General features: G+C 40.6%; 1 protein-coding gene across 4 annotated transcripts in view; it reads right to left on the reverse strand.

Moving 5' to 3' along the window:
- Positions 1–26,386, reverse strand: part of LOC134210204 (paired box protein 6 homolog) — a 345,781-nt gene that overhangs the window by 191,019 nt on the left and 128,376 nt on the right. Inside the window, exons 1-2 of one of the 4 annotated variants that reach the window (XM_062686266.1) lie at positions 15,633–15,751; positions 11,630–11,680 (exon numbers count right to left, since the gene is read on the reverse strand). The exons of 1 other annotated variant lie outside the window; for it this stretch is intronic. Coding sequence is in view for 1 of the 3 variants with exons in the window: in XM_062686246.1 (XP_062542230.1) it covers positions 10,015–10,059 (45 nt within the window). In the remaining 2 variants the exon portion in view is untranslated. Of the gene's footprint in view, positions 1–10,014; positions 10,299–11,629; positions 11,681–15,632; positions 15,752–26,386 lie in introns of those variants that run through there. 2 more of the 4 variants (XM_062686258.1, XM_062686246.1) reach the window with 2 other exon arrangements.

The raw sequence follows: 26,386 nt of genomic DNA on the forward strand, positions 1-26,386 counted from the left end.
GCACGGCTTAACACGAAGTTTTCTTAAATTTTGATAAAAGTTATAAGTTATTTAAGGGAACATATTATACCGTCTTGCCCTAGCTAGATGAAAATTTTCTTTCCCCTTTTTGTATGGGACAGCAAATAATCTATCACGAAATAGTTTAGAAACTCGTTCGTTCTCTTTTCCCCTTTCAAACCATCCAGTAAAAAAGTAGAATGCAATAAAATGGGGGGTTGGTTTCGGACCACTGCTTGATGGTCTGTTTCGGACCACCCCGACTTTTTTCACAAAATGACACGCCGTTCAACAATACCAACTCATACGATCTAACCTAAGTATGTTAACATAGCTAAGACCATAAGCAATAAGGATAACTCATCGTTCAATTTCTTAGTACACGCTAAAAATGTTTTACCGATATCTCCTGCAGCAAAAAAATCAATTCAAGCTCAACATGGCTCGGAAACTCCGGAAAACACAACCTTGGAAGATGGCTGCCTACGTCCAAATTAGTGGTGCTGTGGCAGTGTTCTACTGACAATACAGGCATATTCGTCGACAACGCCATCTATGAGATAGACCGAGGGGGTCGGTTTGGGACCGACGGTCGGTTTGGAAACACTCTCCCCTACTAAAGGGAATTGGTTGCAGGGTGGTGTGGCGCAGGGTAACATTTTCAGCCTGGGGCTTGGTACTACGGGTACTATTTATGCAGCTTCAGGAATCTTCTTGAGATCTGGAGCAGAGTGTTCCGGATACAATCCAAAAGCTATAAATCTTTATGAATAAATGGTTTCTCATGGCTGTCATCGGTTTTTATAAAGAAAATTATACAAGCTTTGCCATATACACAAATCGAGTTTAAAGCTGAGCTATGCGCCGATTGAATAATTGGCGGTTGTGTGATAGACCTTTTTCAGTTGGTCGCGGCATCCCATCATCAGAGATGTATCCTGAACAGAACATGAACCAAAAACGTTCCTTGGTGTTCTTTGTTTTGAACTCTGAACACAGTTCAGTGTTCACTGTGTTGGTGTTCATCTTTTTATTCTTCTACTTCTTTTTCTTATTCTTCTTATAACTTCATGAAATTCCAGGAAATAATTCGAAAGTTTCCACACCTCTAATGCGCAGGTCCAAAAATCGGCGACGGTCAGAATTTTGGTCGGCGGCGGCGGCATTTTGAGCGTCACGCCAAATGCCATTTTAGTTGGGGGGGAGGGGCGGCGTGAATCAGCGTGGCATTTTTTAACCATTTTTACGTTTATTTCTTAAAGGTTTTTTTTTTTCTTTTTAACTAATTTTATTTGCTAATTATCTAATACATGCATTCATCTCTTAGACTAGGTGTTCCGTGTTTTCTTAACACTATCATCCTTATTTGCTATGTTACGCTTTTAGTTATTGTTAATACATTTCAATTGCCTCTAGCAGTTAGAATTTTTTCCTCTGGTTGAATTGAACCATGTAGGAATTACAATGTTTTCTACTTAAACTAAACTTAACCTATTTTATACTAAGGGTACAAGGAGTTAATCGTTGCAATAGAAGATTGCAACGATTTTTATCTAAAATTGGAAATTATTTTGTTGGACATTTGTTGCAATGTCTCAATATTAGAAATTCTATGAAGTTCATTGGTACTATACCACGGAGGCAACTTCAGAATCATTTTCAGAATTTTATTTTGAATCCTGTGGAGTGCCTTCTTTCTGGTATTGCAGCAACTAGTCCATATTGGCACAGCATACAACATGGCAGGTCTAAAATTTGTTTGTAAATCAAAAGTTTGTTCTTAAGACAAAGTTTTGATTTTCTGTTTATAAGTGGATATAGGCACTTAATATATTTGTTACATTTGGCTTGAAGGCCTTCAATGTGATTTTTAAAAGTTAATTTTTGATCTAGCAGAAGTCCTAAATATTTAGCTTCGCTAGACCAATTAATTGGAACCCCATTCATAGTAACAATATGTCTGCTAGAAGGTTTCAAATAAGAAGCTCTCGGCTTATGTGGGAAAATTATAAGCTGAGTTTTGGAAGCATTCGGGGAAATTTTCCATTTTTGCAGGTAAGTGGAGAAAATATCCAAACTTTTTTGCAATCTACTACAAATGACACGAAGGCTACGCCCTTTGGCTGAGAGACCTGTGTCATCTGCAAACAAAGATTTTTGACACCCTGGTGGTAAATCAGGTAAGTCAGAAGTAAAAATGTTATACAAAATGGGCCCCAGTATGCTGCCTTGGGGAACACCAGCTCTTACAGGTAATCTATCAGATTTAGTATTCTGATAGTTTACCTGCAGTGAGCGATCTGATAAATAATTTTGGATCAGTTTAATGATGTACAGAGGAAAATTAAAATTCATCAATTTTACAATCAAACCTTCATGCCAAACACTGTCAAATGCTTTCTCTATATCAAGAAGAGCAACTCCAGTCGAATATCCTTCAGATTTGTTGAGCCGAATTAAGTTCGTAACTCTTAATAACTGATGAGTGGTTGAATGCCCATGGCGAAAACCAAATTGCTCATCAGCAAAAATAGAATTGTCATTAATATGAACCATCATTCTATTTAAAATAATCTTTTCAAACAGTTTGCTTATTGAAGAAAGCAAACTGATAGGGCGATAACTAGAAGCCTCAGCTGGATTTTGTCCGGCTTCAAAATTGGAACAACTTTGGCGTTTTCCTATTTTATCTGAGAAGTATGCAAATTGAAAACATTTGTTAAATAAATTAACCAAAAGGATAAAGAGCTCTCAGGAAGTTTTTTGATAAGTATGTAGAAAATACCATCATCACCCGGGGCTTTCATATTTTAAATTTTCTAGTAATAGATCTCACTTCATCCAAATTGGTTCCCAACGAAGGGTCAAAACATTCTCTTGATTGAGAATGTCTTCGAAGCTCCGTGTAACCTGATCCTCAATTGGACTAGTGAGACCTAGACTAAAATTATGGGCACTCTCGAACTGCTGAGCAAGTTTTTGAGCCTTTTCGCCATTTGTTAATAAAATTTTATTTCCCTCTTTAAGCGCTGGAATTGGCTTTTGAGGTTTTTTAAGAATTTTCGTTAATTTCCAAAAGGGTTTCGAACTGGGATCCAACTTCGAGACATTATTCTCAAAGTTGGTATTTCTCAGAATAGCGAAACGTTTTTTAATTTCATTTTGCAAATCTCGCCAAATAACTTTCAACGCGGGATCGCGAGTTCTTTGGTATCGGGTGTATTGCCTTCTTCTCACATTTTTAAGACGGATCAGTAGCTGGAGATCGTCGTCAATAATAATGGAGTTGAATTTAACTTCACATTTCGGAATTGCAATGCCTCTGGCTTCGACAATTAAATTTGTCAAAGATACGAGAGCATTATCAATATCACTTTTGGTACCGAGAGGAATATCAACATCAAAATTCCTATCGATATACGTTTTATATAAATCCCAATCAGCTCTATGATAATTAAAAGTAGAGCTGATTGGATTATAAATGGCTTCTTGTGAGATTTCAAATGTCACAGGAAGGTGATCAGAGTCAAAGTCAGCATGAGTTACCAATTGGCCACACAGCTGACTTGAATTCGTTAAAACCAAATCAATTGTTAAAGGATTTCGACTGGAAGAGAAAATAGTTGGTTCATTGGGCTATTGAATAGTATAATATCCCGCAGAACAATCTTCAAATAAAATTTTACCATTGGAATTGCTTTGAGCATTATTCCATGAACGGTGTTTGGCATTGAAGTCACCAATTACGAAGAATTTTGATTTGTTGCGAGTCAGAATTTGAAGATCAGCTTTCAACAAATTCTTTTGCTGCCCATTGCATTGAAAAGGCAAGTAGGCTGCAATGAAGGAAAATTGTCCAAAATTTGTTTCAACAGAAACTCCCAAGGTTTCAAAAACTTTGGTTTCAAACGAAGAAAATAATTTATGTTTGATACGTCTATTAATGACAATGGCGACCCCACCACAGGCGCTGTCAAGACGATCATTTCTGTAGATAAAATAGTTTGGATCTCTTTTAATGGAGAGTCCTGGATTTCTTAAAGGTTTTTTTCTGCTTTTTTCAGGACATTTTAAAAAACGAAAAAAAAACCTGATGATTTTTCAAATTATCAAATTAAAAAATGTTAAGGGTCGTTTGGGCAAAAATAATTTGGGGGAAAGGCTTTTAGCCGAATAACACGTTAAGCCGAAAGTCATCCAGCCGAATTGCATTTGGCCGAAATTAACGTTTGTGCGACACGGTTACACATCGAAAACGGTTTCGCCAAAAATTGGATTTGGCAAAGCGACCTAGCAGACCGAAAATGCCATTTTGCCGAAATAGTCATGTGACAGAAAGGGTCATTTGGCCGTAAATGTCATTTGGCCCAACGGATCATATTTCCAAATGTGAATAACTGAAAGGGTAATATGATCAAGAATTTCCACCCGTTTGGCCAAATGACATTTTTGGCCGAATCGCCCTTTCTGCCATTATTTTTGTTCCATAATAATGACCTATTTGGCCAGACAACTTTTTCGGGTCAATGACCAGTTCCGCTGAACTATATTTTTGGCTGCATAGCCAGTTCGAACTCAAATGACATTTCGGTCAGATGGGTTTTGGCCTAACGATTTGTTTGGTAAAATTACATATTCGGCCAAACTCCCTTTGGCCTTGTAGCCTTCGGTCAAATGGCTCTTTCATGGTTTAGCCGAAAGTCAGTTGGCGGAAAGCCATTTGTCCGTCGAAAGTCATTTAGCCAAATTCCATTTGGTCGAATTGACCGCTCGTTCGGAACGAAAATGGTTTGAACGAAAATTTTATTCAGCCGAAAAGTTGTTTGCCCGTACATTTCGTAGTTGCTACTCCGTGATTGACCAGAACAATCGTAAAAGCACAGGGAACCAATGGATGGAACATGAAAGTTGCTTTCCAACCTCAATGTGCACAGTCCGAGAGCGTTAAACTATTAAATGGTCAATTACGGCTACGGCCAAGTCCTGAGTTGAATCGTAGTAAGCATAGTTAGCGGAAGGACGCATTTTTTCCCTGCGTCAACATTAAGAAGAAAAAAAATTCAAAGGTTTAAAATTATATTCATATCAAATACCGCAAAGGTGAATTTCCATGCATACGATGGACCATCCCGAAAAAAACATCATAGCTGGGTATCAATTTCGCACAAAGGCGGCAAATTAACCTTTCCATATGTACCGCTGAAAAAGGATTTTGGCCAACATTTTGCGAGACGGAAAATAATTCATTGTTCTAGCTAATTCGCACAAAGGCGGCAAATTAACCTTTCCATATGTACCGCTGAAAAAGGATTTTGGCCAACATTTTGCGAGACGGAAAATGATTCATTGTTCTAGCTAATGCAGCACATAATACTTATACGAAGTGGTCATTGAATCCGGAAAGACGTGCCATCAAGTCCCTGCTTCGAAGATTTCGGGATCACTGCTGCGAATTAGTAATACCGTTCGAATCATTTGGTACCGCATCAAAAACTAAAGCTCCAAATGCCCTCTCTCCGAAGTCAAGTTCCTCGTTGTCAGACTTCGTTGATATTTCCAAAGCAGGATTATTTTTAAGTTCTTTTACATTCCTTTACATTGTATTTCTGTCGTACTTACTACAACCATTTTTGCACCTTCTCTAGCCACAAATCAGAAGCGCTGCGGCAAAAAAAGTTGAGTCCGTTTTGAAACGTTTCTGGCGAGGAATCAATACCACCTTGCAGAATTAGACATCGGACTCCTTTTCACCCCGCACCAAGTCCACACACGTTTACTGGAATGTTCAGTAACAGTATCCCGTACCTCGTCATGATCAAAATTTCTATTCGTTTTGGTGCGCACTACAGACACAGGATAGAAACGATGTGATTAAAACTCCCAATCAACTTGCATGTGTGTTGTGGCGATTGTCAACGATTTCCAGAAGTCCTTGAAGCTGATAATGCCTTTTTTAAACACTAGTTTAGGAAGACGATATCTGTCGTTTCTGTAACTTTGAGATTGAAACTTCGGAACATTTACTTTGTGATTGTACAGCACTTTTTCATAGAAGAAGAAACATTTTTGAGAAGGGTTTTATTGAACCCTCGGATGTTTGGATAACTTCTCCCAACAAGACAATAAACTTCATTCGTTTAATTATACCTTACTGGGATAATAATCATAGTCAGTAAGTTCAAATCACTCTTCAATAGTGTTTTAGACTATCTGACTTCTACTATACATTAAAAAGGGGCCCGCCACAATAGATCAAATATCTGGTCGCAGTGGATATTGTACACGACAGGAAAGAAACACTAGTTCTGCCTTTCAACTGCTCCAGTACGGAAATTTGGTGAGCCAATTCCAATATATATATATTATTCATTTACATTAAAAACTATATGAAAATAACGTAAAAAATATTAAATAACCATCAGGGCACCCGATTGAAGCGATTTGGATAGGAAGAGTGAAATCGCCAACTTCCTATTGTTAACATCTCGTGAATAAAGGGCGGGCTCTTCTCCCCATCTATTGGGTCAATCTGGGAAACGAGGGCTTAATATTGTATTATTGATTGTACGAACTTTCTTCTGGAAGGAGATTCTCACAAATGTTATGTACCAAAACCAACCTTTTTTGTACATTTTAGGGCCCCCACAGGCTTTCGGCCCCGGGGTCCCGTCCGGCTAAATCCGCCCCTGGGCTTCGGCCAAATGGTTTGTTCGGTCAAACGACATATTCAGCAAAACAACTTTTGGCCCTGTAGCCTTCGGTCAAATAGCTTTCTGCCAAATTACTTTTTGCGTTAAAAAAATCTATTTCAATGAGAAATTTCGGGTGATAGACAGGCGGCGTCATGATGGACGATTATCAGCTAGCGGTGACATACTCCGGAAGATCCCTCAAAAGTTCTTTAAAAAACTCCACCGGAAGTTCTTTCAAAAATTCCTCTGGACGTTCCTTCAATTTTTTTCCGAAACTTCCTTCAGCAGTTCCTCCGAAACTTCTATCAGGAATTTGTCTGGAAGATCAATCAGTAATTCGTCCGGAAGTTCCTTCAGAAATTCCTCCGGAAAATCCTTTAGGTATTCCTCCGGAAGTACTATCATAAGTTCCTCCAGAAGATCTAACAGAGATACCTCCGGAAGTTTCTTAAGCAATTTCTCCAGAAGTTTCTTCACAAAATTTCTCCGGAAGTTCCCGAAGGAATTACTCCGAAAGTCCTTTCAGGAATTCCGCCAATAGTTCCCCCATGAATTCCTTCATAAGCTCCATCAGGAATTTCTCTGAAAGTTTCTTCAATAATACCCACAGAAGTAGGTGAAGGTGGTTGGTTGTCGGCACTGTTTGGGTGTCGGCACCCAGACGTAACTTTTGACAGATAACAAATATGGACATATTGGCATATGTCATGTATGCGCTATGCGCATTGGTATGCAGATATGACCACTTTGTTCCATTGGGTTATGAATCAAGAGCAAAAGGGTGCCGACAACCGACCACCTTCCCCTATTTACAGAAATTCCTCCGGAAATTCTTTCAGGAATTCTCAGGGAAGTTCCTTCAAAAATTTCTCCGAAAGTTCTTCCAGTAATTCCTCTGGAAAGTGCTTCACGAATCCCTCCGCAAGTTCCCTAAACGTTCCTCCAGAAGTTTTTTTCAAGAATTCCACCAACGCAACAGTTCCTCCATGAATCCTCCATAAGTTTACTGATTATGGATCGACTGTACGTTTTAGTTATATTTATCGAACGACTACTCAGTCTTGCAATTATTACGAGTTTTTTTTTTATTTACCCGACGTTTCGACATGGGAATTGCGTCTTTTTCAAGGGACAAACAACAAAAATATTTTCCCTTTGAAAAAGACACAATCCCCGTGTCGAAACGTCGGGTAAATAAAAAAACTCGTTGTAATAATTGCAAGACTGAGTAGCCGTTCAATAAATATAATTTCTCCATAAGTTTATTCAAGAATTTCTAGGGAAGTTCCTTCAACAACACCCACGGAAGTTCTTAAGGGAATTCCTCCGGAAGTTCTTCCAGACATTCTGTTAGAAATTCCCAGGGAAGTTCTTTCGTCAAGAAATTCTTCCAGGGATTCCACCGGAAGTTCTGTCATGAGTTCCTCCGGAAGTTGCCTAAGAAACTGCTACGGAAGTTTCTTCAGGAATTCTTCTGGAATTTCCTTCAGACATTCATGCAGAAGTTCCCTCAGGAATTCCTCCGGAAGTTGCTTCAAGAATTCTCCTGACAGATCTTCCATGATTTTTTCCAGAAGTTTCCTCAGGAGTACCTCCAGAAGATTCTTCAGGAATTCCTTGGAAAGTTTCTTCAGCAATTTTTCTAGAAGTTCCTTAAAGCATTCCTCCAGAAGTTCTTCAAAGGGTTTCTCCAGGAATTGTTCCAAGAATTTCTTGTGAAGTTCCTTCAGGAATTCCTCCGATATTTTCTTATTGAATTCCTTCAGAAATATCTTCGAGTGTTCCTTCAGGAATGCTTCCGGACGCTCAATAAAAGTTCCTGCAGGAGTTCCGCCCGTAGATAGACCAGGAATTCTTTTGAAAGTTCTAACAGAAATTCTATCTGAAATTTCTTCTGGAATTCCTTTGAAAGTTGCCCCAAGAATTGCTCGGGATGTTCCTTCAAGTGTTCTTTGGGAAGGTTTTTCAGGAATTCTCATGGAAGTTCCTTTAGGAATTCCTCCGAAGTTCCATTAGAAATTTCTTCGAGAAGTGTAAGGGAATTCTTTTGGAAGATCTCTCTAGAATTCCTGACTTGTCCAATCCGTTTAGCTTCCCTTTTCAGTCTGATGCAGGTTTCCTCCATCTTCTCAAAGTTACGTGCCATAGTATTAATAACGTCGGCGAAACCAAATAGCTGAACGAGCTTCGCATGTTCACTAACCACCGCCAATACACGACGTTTCCCTAGATTGCAGGGCACTGCAGAGCTCCCGGCAACACCGCCCCGCCGACCACGTTGCTGGTGTCGGATACCAAGGCCGACGCTTCGCGATCACAGTTCCGTTGGCGAACACGAATAGATGGATTGAGCAGATTGTCTGAAAAGTTTGGGATCGCAGCTGAAGGGTCTCCACTGAGCATCAGCTACGAAAAATTGAAGGTTCAACAGAGACTTGGACCGATTTGTCTAACCGACATTCTATCTCCCGATTACACATACTCGGCATTCCCTTAATTTTGGGAGGGAGCCTCTTCCACACAATTTGCGATATCTGGGGAATCTCATAATCACCGAATATATATTGTATCACTGACCCAAGTACCAGCATCCCCAGGGAAGCTTACGAGATACACACCAGAATCCGGGATTTCCTTGCGGGTGATCCGGGCAGTCTTGCAGTACTCATCTCCTTCTTCAAAAGTGGGGGCGTTTATCGCCTCATTTATTCGTTGCTTCCATCGTAAGCTGCCCAAGTATCGTAACTTGGGTAGTTTGTCCCTACACAGGAGGTGCGCGGGCCTCCAAGGTTTATCCAAGGTTGTAAGTTTAGTGTGCACTACTTCTCACAATTGTCTCGTGGAAGTCCTCAAGCTGGATCTGAATTTCCCCATTTTCGAATTTGCAGCAAATTTTAATAGTAAGAACTATCAAAATTAATTTTCAAAGTTCAAGGCTGATTACGGCCGATAAGTTAGAATGGAAGAATAATAGAGAAAACCAAAAACTCTAAACAAACATGAATTTATTATCGTCTTTTATTAACACGAAAAATAATCTATCCATAGAAGACATAAAATTTAAAAAAAAATATTTTGACCCAGAAAGCAGATTGAGCTGAAATTTTCCCCAATGTTTGAGAACCACTTCCCTGAAGCCAAGTGAGTCTGTCGTAAGCTCACGTTTCGTCTTTAGTGTGCTTTATCAACTTATTTCGGTAAAATTATTTAAGGAAAATGACAGCAGGACAGCACGTAAGTAGTACAGGGAGGGGGTAACACGGGAGAATTACACAAATGTACAGTTAGGCACTTTTGTCGATATACGGTCGGGGTCACCCACCACGCCAGCTCCATCTACGCTGGCTGCGCCCGCGGAGATATTCATCTCCTTTACGTCTTTCCAGTGTTAATCGGGCGATTCCGGTGACGTGTGCACCGATGACGGTTGTTGTGGACGCGATCCGGCAGCAATGGGAGAAAGCAGAGATGGAAGAAAAATAATTATGTTGATTGAAATATGATGAAGTGGCAAATGAGCAATTTTTTGAGGAATTTTGATTATGACACACGCAGAATAATTATGAACTGTGTAAAACTTTGACGTTGATAAATTCGCGTATGAACCAAAACTTAGCTTGGTAAGACCAAACGTCTATTGGAAGATTCCTATATGTAGTGTACTGATTTACTGCAGACAACTAGTCGCATTGGCAGGTAACAGTTGATTTGCTTTAGCGGAACCGGTAAGCCATCATATGGGTAACATACGTCTCACTGTGGCACACAAGGTGAACGACAAGGAAGTTTCATACACACGATCGAGCTGTGATCCTCCAATGGAATGCGGTTCGCTTGTAAAGCGCAGAGACCAAAACAAATGATCGTAATTCAAGGACGTTCAGGCTACAGCAGGTTTATGTATCTATATAAAATTGCTCAGTGAATTGTGCAGCTGATTCTGCTGTATTGCTTCGTGGCGATCAGATAGCCAACATTCACCCGTCAGATTTAATCATTAATATTAAGCACCGTGGTAGCGCGGCAGACAGCAATGTACTGATTCTCAGGAATGCCAGCGAAGTAAAGTAAATAAGTGGCAACAGAAGACGAACTCCAACCGCAGAGCGGTATCTTACAGAGGCAATCGATTCGCTAATCATTAGTTTTTGCTGATTTAGCCGCACTAATCAGTGGTCATCTATAGATTGTACGATGCGATGGACCCAACAGGGCTCCATTCAGTAGTGTGAGGAACATCATTCGCGAAGACAACATACCGCGGGAAAATGACACGATGACACACTTTGAGACCACGCGGGACATTTGACCGCCTTCGCTAGGCACACGCTGACTTCGCATGACTGTTTTTGCGGTTTTCCAAACAGGTGCCGTCCGTTCTCTATTTCATTCAGCTTTATGGAAGTTGTCGTAGAAGCGAGAAAATTCAGCGGAACGGATCCGTTCGCGTGGCAAAATACCGGGAAGGGGGCCGTTAAAATTTGCAATTAGCGTTGCACGCTGCTGGAAGAGTCGTACACACATTTTGTAACCCATCGAAGGGGGGAATTAATGCATGTATGTACGTAATTTGATTAAATTAGGTTGAAATAGATGTGAAATGAGAGGATCCGGATCCATAACTGTTCCTCGCATTAGTCTCAATTAAAACTAAAACTTATATCTTAGTCCAACAAGGTGTTTATTAGCTAATCTAGTTTCTTAGTCTTAAATTGAACAATACCACTTCGATTAAAAATTTATACAGACTTCAGACAAAGAAAGATAAAATCATAGACAAAAAGCTGAACTCTCTAGAATAGCTCAGATTTATGTTTCTCTATTTCCTAAGTTTGTTCTCCGTGTTCCTATTTTTGGCCAAGGCCTTAAGTCTTTTTCATATAGGTATATCAAATTGCATCTGATAAAAATCCCAGTAATACTTATTATATACTTACACGTTAATTGATTACAATTTATTGTTATTAGAAAAACTGGTTTTTGAACATCTGTAAATAAAAAGAAAAAGGAATGTAGATTAGTATAATGCAAAACAAAAAAACAAACGACCGATAGAAAAAAAACGACACTCTTTTTTTATTTTAATTGTCGACTAATATATGTATGTACAAGGGAGAAGAAAGAACGAGTGGACGTGAATCCTTGAGTCGACGAAGGACATCGATCGAGAGCAGCCCTCTCTGATGACATGTGAGACATGTAAGTTTCCTAACCTCGACGCCGAAACTAAGCGAATAATTTGCCGCAGAAGTAGCATCCGACCACAGTTCCAAAGAGCGCAGAATCTCGCTCGAAAAATTCTTTGTTAAAGAGCTCAACAAAATCATTGCCATTAGTGCAGCCAAAATAAAAAAAACTCAAAGGTGCAGCCCAATCGGAATGTACGCAAAGGTGACGTAGGACTACGTAGCTAAGGACTGTATCGAAAATAAGTTATCCACATTATTTTATTTGAATAAAATTGAATGAATTTTAAAAATTTATTAAAATTGCATAGCAATATATGTTAATTCTGTTTGTTTAGTTGTGTGTGTGTTTCATCCTCTACCCCTCACCCAGCTGGGGGTGTTGATTAAGTAGTACTACGAATAATTTGATCATATCTCATGATCCGTAATGGTGTCCTTTTTGTTACGAAGACTAGTACTATAAAAAGGAATCACTCCTGAAGCAAGAAAGGTTTCTTCAGGAAGTGTGGGGAATGGGATGCACTAGGTGCTCATAACAGGTACAGCAATACTTCACAAGGACGCCCTTATTCGTGTTAACTACTCAGGGAATAGAAGGTCGAGAAGAGCCACCGTTGCTAACTAAAGCGTGAACCGGATATCTGGGACTCCAACAATATCCGCGGCAATAGCAGCAAACGATGCCCTGTACGTATTTAGTGTTTTTTTTCGCAATTTTAAAATCATGAAGCAATGAAAGATAGGAAGGCAAGAGTTAGAACTTGCTCGCCAGTTGAGTTTATCCACAATCAAAAAAACTCCAATTTTGATCATAATTGTTAATTTGATTTATCGCGTGCATCAATAGTAAGAAAATACTAGTCGAATTAGCTAATTGAAAAAACAATAAATTAAACTAATACAAAATTTTATGAAAAACGATTTAAACTAAAATGTTATTGAATATTATGGTTTGACGACTTGAATATGAAAGCAAATTACAATACAACAAATATCAGTTGAGAAAAATACTGAATTATCCCGAACGTGTACTCTAATAATGGAAATTGCAATATCAGTCTATGATGAGTGTGAAAAAAAATCCTTGGGGAAGTACAATAATGGACAATGTACACAAGAACGTAAGGCGGAAACGCAAAGTCTGTGGCGGAGTCGGCTGGAGTGCAAGTTACAGTAGCAATTCAGTAAAAAAGATCGTGGATGAAGGATCAATTCTGTGGAGATTCCGAAAAACAGAAAATATGACAGATCAAAGGCACAATTAAGAAAGATAGCTAGAGAGAATTTAAATTAATATTGGGTTGATCTCACCAATGCAAACTGGGGTTTATACGTCCTTCAAAAAACGGATGATCTTTTAGCGGGACCGAAACCAACCGGGTTCATAGTGAAGGTAGCTTCCTAAATGTCCAACTGTTGCAATAGGGATCCGCCAGGAGACATACGGTGGACACGAACACATTGGCTGATTGGATGCGGTGAGCTTGAGGACCACTTCTTCTCGATGTACCAAATGGTGACGTGATATTCAGCAGTGATGCTTTCGAATTTCACTTTTCTTATCGAAATAAAGTAAATATACTTTTCTCAAACACGAGAAACAATTGAATTTAAATATAGACAAAAAAAATTCACAAAAGACAAAAATATGACGGATAATTTTTTTTCCGCATCTTTTCCGCATAACAACCTACTTCGATCTCCTCATGTTAATTCTGTTTGTTTAGTTTTATGAAAAAATATTATACTGAATAAATATTGCACAAATCGGCAATGCTCCTTTTTATAAAGTTGATTATTATGGTTCAAATTTCGGTCACTTAATTTTGGTTTTCTTCCTTTCTCTGACAGGTTAGCGAACGTGTAGTATTCCCCAAGCTTGTTGACCATGCATTTGTGAGGTGGATAGCGAAACGCTTGGCCAAATCATCCATCTCGATGCCCTTCTTACGGAGCCATGTGTCCAAAACTCGAATTTCATTATCACTTTCAATTTGCGATACATCAGAAACAACAATTTTTCATGTGCTTTTAGGTAGTAACAATTTGGAAGTAAATAACTTATTTTCGATACAGTCCTTATTAACAGAATTATTATTAGAATTAACATGACTCGACGGACTTCCAGTGGACGACATCACAATCCTAGAAGACACCATCCTCAAAAATGTCAGAAATAAAGGAGAAATAAGCAGAATCAGAAGTGGCGTGAAACCAAACGCAAATATATTTATTCGCAACGTTTGGTTTTCGCCCGCGATGGAAGCGTACGTGGCAAAGTGAGGAGAACTTCAAAAATCAATAGTCCTTTTCAGAAGGACTATTTTTTTTTTAATCTTTCGTTTATTTTGGAGGCTCAATTGCCGTGAAGCGTTACAAGTTTAACAATTCATTTCTAAATTCTTATACATAATGTTAGTTTTGGGGAACCGAAAGACTCGCGGTTTGATCGAGGTTAGGAAATACAATAATATAGTAGGAAAGGAAGGGAATTTAGGGTGCTTAAGTAATTACGATGCTGATGTTCACATAGTTGACATTCTTGGCGATGTTTCACATCTGTGACGGGACAAACATTTTTTTGGGAGACAACAATGAGAGGAAGACGAAAGGGGTTAACGACAGACATTGAAATAAATAAATAGAGGAAGACATTCGATATGGGGTACGACAGAGAAGGGAATGTGCAGACTAAGATCACAATCTTACATCAGCAACTTTCATAAATTGGTGGACGAGGGACATGTATTCGAGATCAACATAAACTATTTATCCAAAAAGAGATATTGGCGTCTTCATCGATTTGGCTGTCGTCGGCGGAAAGTGAAATTTTCTGGCAAGATTTTTTGGTTTTGTTCCTGTTAGTCATTGGAAATGAAATCGATTTTTCCCGGGTCTCCATTTTATACAAAAGAAGGACAATCCGAGATAAATTTTCTTGAAATGGCTAAAATCGTTTGGCGACGGCAGAAAGTTACCCTGCGGTAGCAGATCACAAGTACTCGACGGAGTGGATGATGTAATAAATTTGTTTGAATGGATGGAATCACTCACAGCAACCAAACTACCACCCCAAACGCCGATGCCACCGAAACAGTCCATTTTCGCAATCAACCATGAGAAGAACCAATTTCTTTTCCAAATCTTTTCACAATGACCATTTACAATAACTAACTGCATCCATTTATTTTAGATTTTTGTTTGTTACATTATTTTTAACATTTCAAGTGGTTGGCCACTTGGCCCTTCATCTTTGATTCGGTTCAATAGCAATGGTTGGAATTTAAATGTAATTTATAAAGTTTATCTAATGTATCAGAATAGCCTTAAGGAGGCATTGATTAATATAATTTAGAAAATTGGTTAACCTAACTACTACGTAGACTAATATCACAGAAATACAGACATAACACATTGAACATTCACTCATCAAATTCATCGTCGCACGAACACTAACGACATCTGTTGTATTCACTAAGTTTGGCAAATCACGAACCAGATGACGGTAGTGAGCAAACGTCAAACTCGAGCAAAACCGATCCGCACGCCACGAGTGATCGATTGGCCAACTAATGATTATTAAATCTGATTAGTAAATCAGTGAACGATGAAAATTTTCTCTTTGTGTTATGTCTTTTTGTCTGTGCTTATATTTACAATAATAATTTGATAACCTAAATTGGAACTAGCGTTCTAATGGTCGCATGGTCCGATTGTAAGCAACGGACCCTAAACCTTTCCTTACACTCACCAAAGCGCCGTGTAGAGTTTTAATACCGGCCAGACGGTGGACCTCAGAAGTTCGTATTCTGGGAGGGGTGTTCATGATCATCCTCAGAAACTTGTTTTGAGCTCGTTGAAATTTCAGATGATAAGTTTTTGCGCAGCTCTCTCAGACCGGCATGCCATATTCTATCACGAGGAGGATGATTTGCTTGTAGACAGCAAGCTTATTTTTCAGGGACAATGACGACCAACGGTTGATCAAAGGGTACAGTGGTTTCAACAAAACGTTAAAATTCGTCACCGTCTTGTCAACCTGTTGGCGGAAAATAGGTTTGCTGGCGAGGGTTAAGCCAAGGTAGTCGGCCTCATTGGCCCATTCCACCGTCGTGCCATTGAGGATGATTTTACAGTCCCCAGGCGGAACGAGTTTAGGGGATTTAGAGTGGGGGAAAATGATGACCTGGGTCTTCACCGCGTTGATACAGATCTTCCAGCTGGTGAGGTACTCTGTCAGGGCATACATGCCTCGTTGGAGTTTTGCCATTAGCGCTCTGATCAGGGGTCCGAAGATACTATCCTTGGGACGCCTGCGACGATGTTGTGCGCATTGGAACTCGCTCCGCTGATTGAGACCCGGAAAGTCCTTGCCGACAGGTAATTGTTGATGATTTTCACCAGGTAGCTGAGACGATTGTAGCGTTGTAGTTTGAACACCAGGCCATCATGCCATGTTTGAGGACGTTGGTAACTCGAGTCAGTTGGTGTAAAGTTGACCGACTGCATCGGAAACCAAACTGTTCCTCGAGCAAGATGTTGAGATTTTCGGGAGACTCAAGTAACCGGTGATGAATAGATTTTTTGAATAGCTTGGATAACCCTGAGAGAAGGCTGAGACACTGATTAAAGATCAGCGGGAGCTGCTCAAAAAACGGAGTAGTTTCGCCGGAACTGCTGATGCCAATTGACCGAGGAGCCCACTTCTGCCACCACCGGATAGTGATCCGAACTGAGCTCCTGGTAGACGACCGGCTGCGAGACGTGGTCGTTTATGTTTGTTATGTATAGTCCGAGGGTTGCGTGGACACCGGACCGACTCAGCCGAGTGGGGGAATCCGGGCTCAAGATTGTGTACCCAAGCAGCACAACTTGTTTCACTACTGAACATTTCACTGTGTTGCAACTATTCGGAAAGAAACAATCTTTGCGTATGTGCCATCAAATATAACTCTCTTGCAACCTAAAAAGCGCAAGAGGTGGAGCCTACGGAAACATCCTTCAATTGCAGTAAAATTACAATAATGTTGCAAAATACTATAGCGGAAAAAAAATAAAAATATAAAACTGGACTCTGGATCTTGTGATTGATAGTCCTTCACTCTACCACAGCATCATTCAACACTTCGAAAGGACTGCATGTTGACTAACCATAAAAACCAAACGATTATGAAATTTTTAACTCGGGTTTCTTGTTACTTGATTGCACGTTGAACGATGCTAAATTAAACATGAAGACACATTCAACTTATCTGCAACTTAATTTGAACAAACAATTAAATTTTGAATGATGCATTGAAGTTACATGGTAAAACTTAATCTAGAATTAAAAAAACACCTAAATAAAGATTAAAAAAAAATACATGGTAAAAAATATGCAACTTAATGCTTTTGTTTCGTGTTTACAACATGAAGTGAAGTATTCTTTGTTTGTTAGTTTCCAAATGTCAAACACGTACTGCTTTGCAATTTTAATGAAATATTGATCACAATTCGAACGTTTTTGACATCTTGATGCAACTTTTTTGTGCTTTGATGTTTTTCCAATGCCTTTAATGAAACTGAATAGAAACAAGATGCTTTTAGGAAGATGTTGCGTGTGCTACTTGGGTAGTGGCCTTCCTCCAGATCGTTGCTCCAGATGGTGCCGTTTCGGTTGCCGCGACTGTTGCCCCAGGCTTGATATTTGGCATTTAGGTCGCCGGAAATGATTTACTGACCTTGTCTCCGCGTTAGCTTGACAATGTCCCGCCGAAGGGCTGCCGATGAGCCATCACCGACTTTGGCTTGGGTTGGGCAGTACGCTGCGATGAGCGCGATTGTGCCGACGGAAGTAGTCACTTCGACACCGATGGCCTCGATAACACTGAGCTGGAAGCTTGGGAGCAGACGACAGTTGATGTTGTAGCGAAGAGCGATGGCCACACCGCCTCCCCTGGTCGGCCGATCGAGTCGCACGATGCGAAAGTCCGGGATGTTGACGTTCACCTCCGGTTTTAGGTGCGTTTCGGTGATGAACACCACGTCTATTTCCTTCGCCTCAAGAAAATCCTTCAGGTCAATTGTTTGGCTCTTTATCCGAGTGGCAAGCTGGGAGTGGCGTCCGAGTGGCGAGCTGGGAGAAGATTGGCATCAGCTGCTCCGGGGTGTAAAGCGGAGCAGATTCTTCGGCTGGACAGTTTGATTCTCCGGCTGCCGATGGAATCCGAGAGGAGGAAGCCGGGTCCATTCGCTAGAGGATAGAGCTGGTGGTACTGGAGCTTGGTTCGATGCTAATGCAGTGACCAGTCGCTTGTGCGGCTGCAACGGTGTATGTACTGGTACCGCTCGTCGGGAGCCGTGATAGCAGGAAGGTGCACCTCGTCGATCACTGGAACACGGTGTACGGGCCGGTAACGCTTCCTTCTTCATATCTTGGAGCTCTTGCAACAAAGACTTGAGCGACTTCGTGCCGGGGAAAAAACGCAACTTCGTGCCGGGGAGTGTAAAACTCATAAATGTGGACCTGTAGGAACTCCACGTTATATTTGTGGTGATCTTGACTCCCTCGCTGCAAAGCCGGAACGTGCACTTGAGGCCATTTGCAATAAGCTGGCGGATTTTCGGCCGCAAATCCGGTGAATTGCCCTTAACGAAAACAGACAGGCACTTCTCTATCCGCTCAGTTTCCACCTGCGGCAGCTGCGATTTCTGCTTCTTTCTCTTTTTGCCTTTCTCGTACAACTAAGTTGTACCGAAAGGCTATCATTTCACTCCAAATTCGAACTTTTGATAGAAGTCCCGGAGACCCATAGTGTTATATACCATTCGACTCAGCTCGATGAGCTGAACAAATGTCTGTCTGTCCGTGTGTGCGTGTGTGTGTGTATGTGTGTGCGTGTGTGTGTGCACAAAATGCCATAAAAAACATTAGCCAAATTTTCACATAGAAACTCTTAACCGATTTTCTTGCAACAAGTTGCATTCGACAGAGACTAAAACGCTGTTGATCACTATTGAATTTCATAATAATTGCAAATTGCAAAAAATAGATAATATTAAAATAGTGATGAGACATAGTCACATAGAACAATAATGTGTTATGAAAAATGCCTTGCATCTATGAATCTTTTTAAAGTTTATCCGTGGCTTGCTCCCATTAAGAGTTTCATCGTACTATAAAGATGCTCGTGTTGCACGCATTTAGGCGTAAGTATGCTCTTCGTTCAGTTTCATAGTACTATGAAATTGTCCGAAAGTCAAAATTCGAGCATAGGAAATTCGAGAAACTTTTGGCAGCGGCATCTATTGTCTACTAGTGTAAATTTTCTATCATAACATTAGACGGTGTAACTGTTTTGCCTTTCTTGTACATCATCCAGGTGTAAGCGTAAAGGCTACATTTATTACCTTTTTGCGCGAGAAAGGCGCCATCACCGCTAGGTGGATTAATCTGGGTTTTTGGGGGATTGCCGGTGTCATCAAGCGGCAACGGCGAGAACACGTTGCTCTGCAAAAACTGCTTGGAGGAGTTACCCGCGCCTTCAAGAGCAGTGCGCTTAGGCACTTTTTCGGCAACTGAGTCTTCCATGACGGGTCCGGGAGAAAATAACGCCAACGCGACGAAGCGAAAACGTAAACAGCGAACGAACGAGAAAAAACACATGGAAAAAATGCGCGAGCAAAAAACACGTCCGTACGCGCTGCTGTCAGGTACTGAAAATGGCTCGCGCCGGTAAGCAGCTTTCTTGTATTTAATAAATTAAGCTCGTTAGTCCCGCCTTTTTGTAATCTGATATGGGTGTAAATATAATGAGCACTAATAACGATTAATGAAGGGCGGGACTAATGGGATTACATCATTAGATACTACAAAGCTGCTTTCCGATTTTTTGAGAAATTTAAAAAATATATTTATTATTTTTCAAATAGCATAAAATATACGAATCTATGACAAAAGCTCGAAAGACAAAAGGTCGAAGGGACAAAAGGTCGAAAGGACAAAAGGTCGAAAAGACAAAACCTCGAAAGGGACAGAAGTTTGAAAGGACAAAACGTCGAAAGGGACAAGTTGAGGTTGAATAATCCGCAGCAAGACACCAAAGATCACCGATGGATTGCGATGGATTTCGTTGAAAATGTTACCAGCGCCTCCGGGCTGTTGTGTCCGCTCCGCTGCGATCGCTTTGATGCGTCCGCTTTTCGTAAAATCTTGTTCAAACTGACGATTAGATCCTAACCCGCAAGTTACTTGATTTTGATGTCTGTGCTTGTGACGCATGTACGTGATTGGTTGATTTACCTATTTGTTAACTTTTTATCATTTATCGACAAAAAATAGTTAAAACCCAGTATTTTCATATGAATACAAAAAAGCGTTGACTCATCCTTGAGTCAACTCGGACCATTGAGCCAAAACATTGAAAACCCATCGAGAAACGGATGAGATATTAACGTTTAAAGTCTATCATATTTTTGTGACGGTCCCCGATTTTCCCAATCGTAAAGTGTACCCCGATTGCTCTGCGAGTCTGACTATAGGTGGTCGCATTGGGTCCAGAAGAGGAGACTGCTCGATGTCCATTTTTGAAATTCGCTACGTTTATAAGAAGAAAACATCGATGAAGAGAACTCGATCAATGCAGTTCTGCCCCTATGATCCTAAGCGCGAGAGTTGTGCTGCCTACTGCTGCTGATGTTGGCTTTGTGATTGTTGATTGTTTTCTGGTTATTGTTGTTCTTTTTGAATTAGTTTATTATCAAATCCAGTGAATGAGAATTTTTTTTCATTTCCGATGTATTACAGCCAAAAGTAAATAAATTAGCACAGACTTTCTAAGAAATACTTTATTACTATAATAATATTATAATATAATCAACCATAAATTATCATACTTTATACTATAATTCAACTTTACTGGGGTGTGACAGTATGTAAATTGTTGGTGTTATCTATACCTCTCCTAGAACTTGCTTTGATAAAAGTAAAAAGGTGCTCTCTGATTAAATTAGAGGCTCATATTTTGTTGTATATTTTTTGTATATTGAGGCAACAAATTGTCCCCATACTGAGGCAACAAATCCTAAAATTGTAATGGAATATTGACACTTTTATCAGTACAGATCATTTAGCATAGTTATTGCTTTGTGATGTGAAAAATGAAAGCATTTGGTCTTTATAAGGTGAAGTTTTTCAAATTTTTCGAGGCTAACAAAAAAATCCTTACAAACCGTCCTACATAACAAATTCGGTTGTCGATCAAAAAAAATAACACGACACAAAAAGATCATTTTTCTAGTGGATCTATACTAAAAATATACTAGAACAAAATTACTTCGGCTCTCGGGGATCAAGTCCCCCATCTGCCCCTGTTAAAAAACACAAACAGTTTAATCACAATTTCTTAATTTCTTGAGACACTTAATCATCGTCAAGCATATGTAAGTATACCAAACCCGTTAGTCATATCAGCTGGAAGCCTATTTCTCCACACTAATTATTCAATATTTCTTTCACTAATTTACATGCAACTCAAACTATAATCACTGCCAGATGAGTAGCATTTAGTCAATTATACGAGAAATTATCGATTGAGCAAAACACCATCTGGCAGGACACCTTTCCGAGCAAATTGTCCAATGATTGTCTGCCCTAAGGGCAACATCCGATGTTTATCGATTTTGTTACGACGAGGCCTGTACCAATAACCCAGAACAAATTATACACAGCAATCATCTCTGTGGATGGTGTTCGAAAGCCTACGGAACGGAGCCAGTAACTGCAATCTTCTAAATCAATCGTAATGAGTAATCATCGTCGATGACGACGTAGAGAGCGGCAACGTCAAAATGTAAATGCTATTTAAGACCGACGGAGGGCTTCTGTTTTGCCATCAGATGGCAATCGCGATCACGCAGAGCCTTATTTATTTGCTGGGTGGTCAGGTGGGTGGCACAGTTTTCCCCCATCAACCGCACCCGTAGTCGCCGTCATCTCGATTCAATTACGAATATCGTCTCGCGTGTTGCCCCCTGAAGGACTGCGCAGATCGCTGCTCTAATCGTCATGATTAGTGGTCCCTAGCGTGATGGGATTAGATAAGCGTTCTGAGGCTTACGCTAGGGCTTTAATTGTAAAAAATAGATTATTTACTTTGAGCGTGGAATGCTGCTATCTTTACCACCGAAGGTATTTCAATAACGGGTTGGGACAACTTAACGTTAGATGGGATCAGGCTGAAAGTGTTTCGTTTAGGAGGAAAAATGTTAATCGTTTTGTGCCCTGCCCTACTTCACGACCTACTGAGACGCACTCCATCCATCATAATCGCGGTGCGTCGAAATAGTATAGGGTTGGACTCCCAGCCAGTTTGTGATCGGCTTGATGCTCTAACATTGAATAAGTTGGGGAACAAAAGCACGAAATCGGTAATCAGAGCCGCCTCTTAAAGAGTACAGGAAGGCATGTGAACAATTGAAGCTGTGACGCACCCCTTTTTGTTCCATAATCGTCGGTTTCTACACAAGATCACATCAGAGACGTACAGATTCCCATAGCTTGAGAGTTTTATTTTCTTGCCTGTAACGACTGCACAATTTATGCTCTTGTCTGGCAGCTAACTACTTTATCTGCATCATATATGAGTACAATCGTACATGTGTAATTATGTTGTGCGTCGTTACGATTACACCGCACTGCTTTCTTCCTCGTTTGCGCACCAGTCATTTCGCTTTGGACCGATTTGATGTGTTGCACTGTAAGATAATTCACATTCAAAGAGACGATCGATGAAGGCTGTCTGAATACAAGTCAAATTCTCACAAAACACCAAATAATTTTTTATACTTTCGAGACCGGTATAAAAAGTATAAGACCGAAAAAAGCACGCTTGTTTTTCATGAAAGCAGGACAGAGTGAGTGGTCGAGGACCATGAGTGTTCCGATGGGTTAAACATAAATGGCATCAAATATTTTAGTTTCTTAAATACAGATTGGCAAAATTCAAACTTGGAAACTGCAACCAACAATAAAAAAAAATTACAATTACACTTACATTACAAGCAGTTATAGAAATCTGTGAGTATACTGTTAGAGATAATTTCTCAACTCATTCTACTCACACAGAAATTAACAAAACTAGCATCGAAAAATGTTCATGCAGCATCGCAAGTCACCTTAGTTGTTAATTTGACCACCCTTGATAATAATCTATTTATCAAATACGATTCATCAGTTTCGTCATACAAAAAGCCAAACAAAAATTGAAATATTCAAAATTGTATCGAAATTAAAATTTGAATAACATTACAAAAAATAAGCCTTCCAAGGAAAGGCGTGGGATTGCCAATCTGGAGATGGTGAGTTCGATTCTTGGTCCAGTCGATCGTATAACATTTCGCCAAAAACCGATTCTCGGCATTTATTTTCGCAGTTGAACATTTCGCGGAATAACACTTGGCGGTATGTAAATTTTCGCGGTACGACATTTGGCGGATTGTACCTTTCCGCCAAATGACTTTTGGCTAAATGTACATTTATGCGGAATGCCGTTTTGCGGAATATTGTATTTAGCATAATGGCATTTTTTCAGTTAAGAATGGTGTAGAATTCAGCAGATATTCAGAATATATAATGGCTTGATCTTTTTCATCTTCCTTTTCTTTTTCGCAGAGAATCGCAGAGTGTTAATTCAGCATTTCCACAATTACTAGCTGCCAGGGTTAAAGATATTTTAGTTACTAGATAAAGATTGTCGCTTCGGTTCCCTTTGTTCTGCTGTCCGAAACATGTGTGGTACATACCTGTCAAATCGTATGGATTTTCCTTCTTTGACATTTAGCTCCCCTATCCTCGCCAGCAAAAGATGTTCCGGACAGCGACGACAGCGACAATCTTTATCTAGTAACTAAAATATCTTTTGCGAGGTTTCTAAGCCAAGCTACCATTTTTTGCATTCGTATATCACGACATTAACACGTTGAAACGTTTATGCCCTGAACGGTCGAGACAATTTCCAATCGAAAAATTTCCTGAGCGGACCGGGAGTCGAACCCAACCCAGGTTTGCAACCATGCATCGCGCACAGTTAAGGAAGAACTTTTATAATAGAAGAAGTTTTTGAAATTTTAATTGCCTCTTACAAACCCTTTATTATACCTGGCAGGTGGGCCCCTACAATAAAGAGGTTATCTCCTCTCCTTGTTTTGCAACAAGCAGACGCATCGATTTGAAGAATCTTTCTTGCCTAACAGCCCAATTCAGTCTGGTTTGGTTACATCAACTCAAATACGATCATAATTAGTTGTATATGGGTGACAGAATCTTCGCCTTATACCGAGCAAACGTGATCATTGAAAGAAGACACTATCTCCTCCCTTCACCTAGTACCCCTAGGCCAGACGCATCCATTGATGAACCTTACTTTCGCCTTATACCGAGCAAACGTGTCTATTTTAAGAAAGTCATGTCTCATCACTTTGCCTTATACCGCCAACACGCGTTCATTCAAAGAAAGCTTTGCCTTCTTTCATTGCTTTAAGCCACAATCCAAAAGAATTTAGACCAGATTACAAAACAGTAACACCATGTAATTAGGTAGAATTCAAAAAATATTACGATGATAATTATTCTAACTGAATTCCGCCAACGCATGTCCATTATTCGATTTATAGGTCCAAACGTGGCATCATTTGTTCGATGATAGCTGGTTATGTGTAAGGTACAATTTCGTAGTTGCCTTGAAGGAATATAAAAGTTTAATTTTGGTTCGATATCATTTACGAATGAAACCTTTGTTATTTCACGCCGCTCTTTCAAAGTTTGTATGTCATTAAGCATGCTGCGTGCTTTGTATGATGGAAGTGGAAATGATGTCCAGCCTAATTTACGAAGAGCAAATAGTAAAAATTGCTTTTGTACCGATTCTAATCTCTCTTCGTGCGTGATTGAGAAAGGAGACAAGCCATTTGTGAAGATTGTTCATGAAAGCCCAAACCTTGTGTGGATGTGCGATGAGTGTGCGAAGTTGATGAAGATGATGAGATTCAAATCGGCCATCTCGTCATTCGGTGACGCAATCAATGCGATCACTTAAAGACAAGAATCTGATCATATCGAGATCAAAAAGCAACAGGCTAGACAAGGACAACACATCGCGCAGCTCTGGTTTTCCTGGCAGTTTCCGACAACCCCCTCGCAACCTTCGTCGAAAAGACGTCGTGATGATGACGCGGCTCAAAATCGGCAGCTTCTTGGTGGAACTAAGATCGTAACTGACGCCAGTGTAATCACTGTTCTTGAACCCGTCGAGTTGTTTTGGGTCTACCTCTCTGGTAAAGGAATGTCTGCCGGGTGCAGATACTGTTAAGGCCGTCCCGCTGGTACGACTAGGAGCCGACACGAGTCGTATGACCTTTATCTCGTACAAATTCGGAATCGATCTAAGGTTCCGCGAAATGGCATTAAATACCGGTATTTGGCCAAAGGGAATTCTGTTCCGGGAGTTCGAGGATCATTCCTCAAAAAACTTGTGGCTTCCCCGTCCGCACACTCCCACGATCATTTTCGACTCCTGCGTCTGGAGTAGATTTGACTTGCTAAATGCTAGCAGCCCCCGGCGCAACCTGTTACTTGTAATATCGCACTATGAATTGATCCGTTCTCTCCGTTCCTGTACGCCAGAAGTGCGCCTGTTGCCCTATAGGAGACCCAGAACCACTTGATTCAGTACCGCTAGCTGCTTCCTGCCTGCACAATCGCACTGTTTCCTGCCATCAGAGTTGTTCTGGCTCTGCTATCGAGTTTGGTGTAGGGGTCTCCAAACCACCTTTCTCAGGCAAGTATGCAATCCGTTACAATATTTCTTGGCCTGATCTGCTCCCGTGTTCCAGCGCAACTTTCAATTCCACTGTACCTTCAAGCGGAAAGCATTATGGAAGCCCCCGACTCCTCTAGCTCAGTTCTGCCTTCTGCTGCCTGCGCTCACCTCTTTCGTCCTGGTCCTGACGCTGGCTGCAGATCGGGGGTCTTCCAGCATCCGACGACAGGCAAGTACAATCAAGTTTTCGTTTCTCCGACGTCTGATGCCGATCCACTTTTCAGTATCCTGCGCTCAACAAATCTACGTGCTGATTCCCCTATATGGCCTACCTCGAGGAATTCGAAACGCGCCGCAGAGAGTCTCAAAGGAGCCCTCAACTTCTACGACTCAGTCAAGCCTCTTGCCATCTCCGCTCATCACAGCCGCTCCGGTCCTGCTGTCGGAAGCGGGAGAGGGTCGTCCGACAACTTGAATACGCCGAAGAACATGATTATCCGTCAGCTCAACCGAGATATGATTTCGCACACCTTGCCTCTACATCCAGTACGCTCCCGGGACGCACTCATGCCGCAAGCTCTGAGGAAGCCCCTAATCCTCCTAATTCAGTCGTGCCATTCCTGCCAGCGACCAGCAGACGTCCCGGTCCTGTGCTTGGGTCAGGAAATGGGGTCTTCCGAACTCCTTATGTCGGCATATACTCTCAGTC

Source organism: Armigeres subalbatus, chromosome 1 (genome assembly GCF_024139115.2).
Source record: "Armigeres subalbatus isolate Guangzhou_Male chromosome 1, GZ_Asu_2, whole genome shotgun sequence".
In the NCBI taxonomy this organism is placed as follows: domain Eukaryota; kingdom Metazoa; phylum Arthropoda; class Insecta; order Diptera; family Culicidae; genus Armigeres; species Armigeres subalbatus.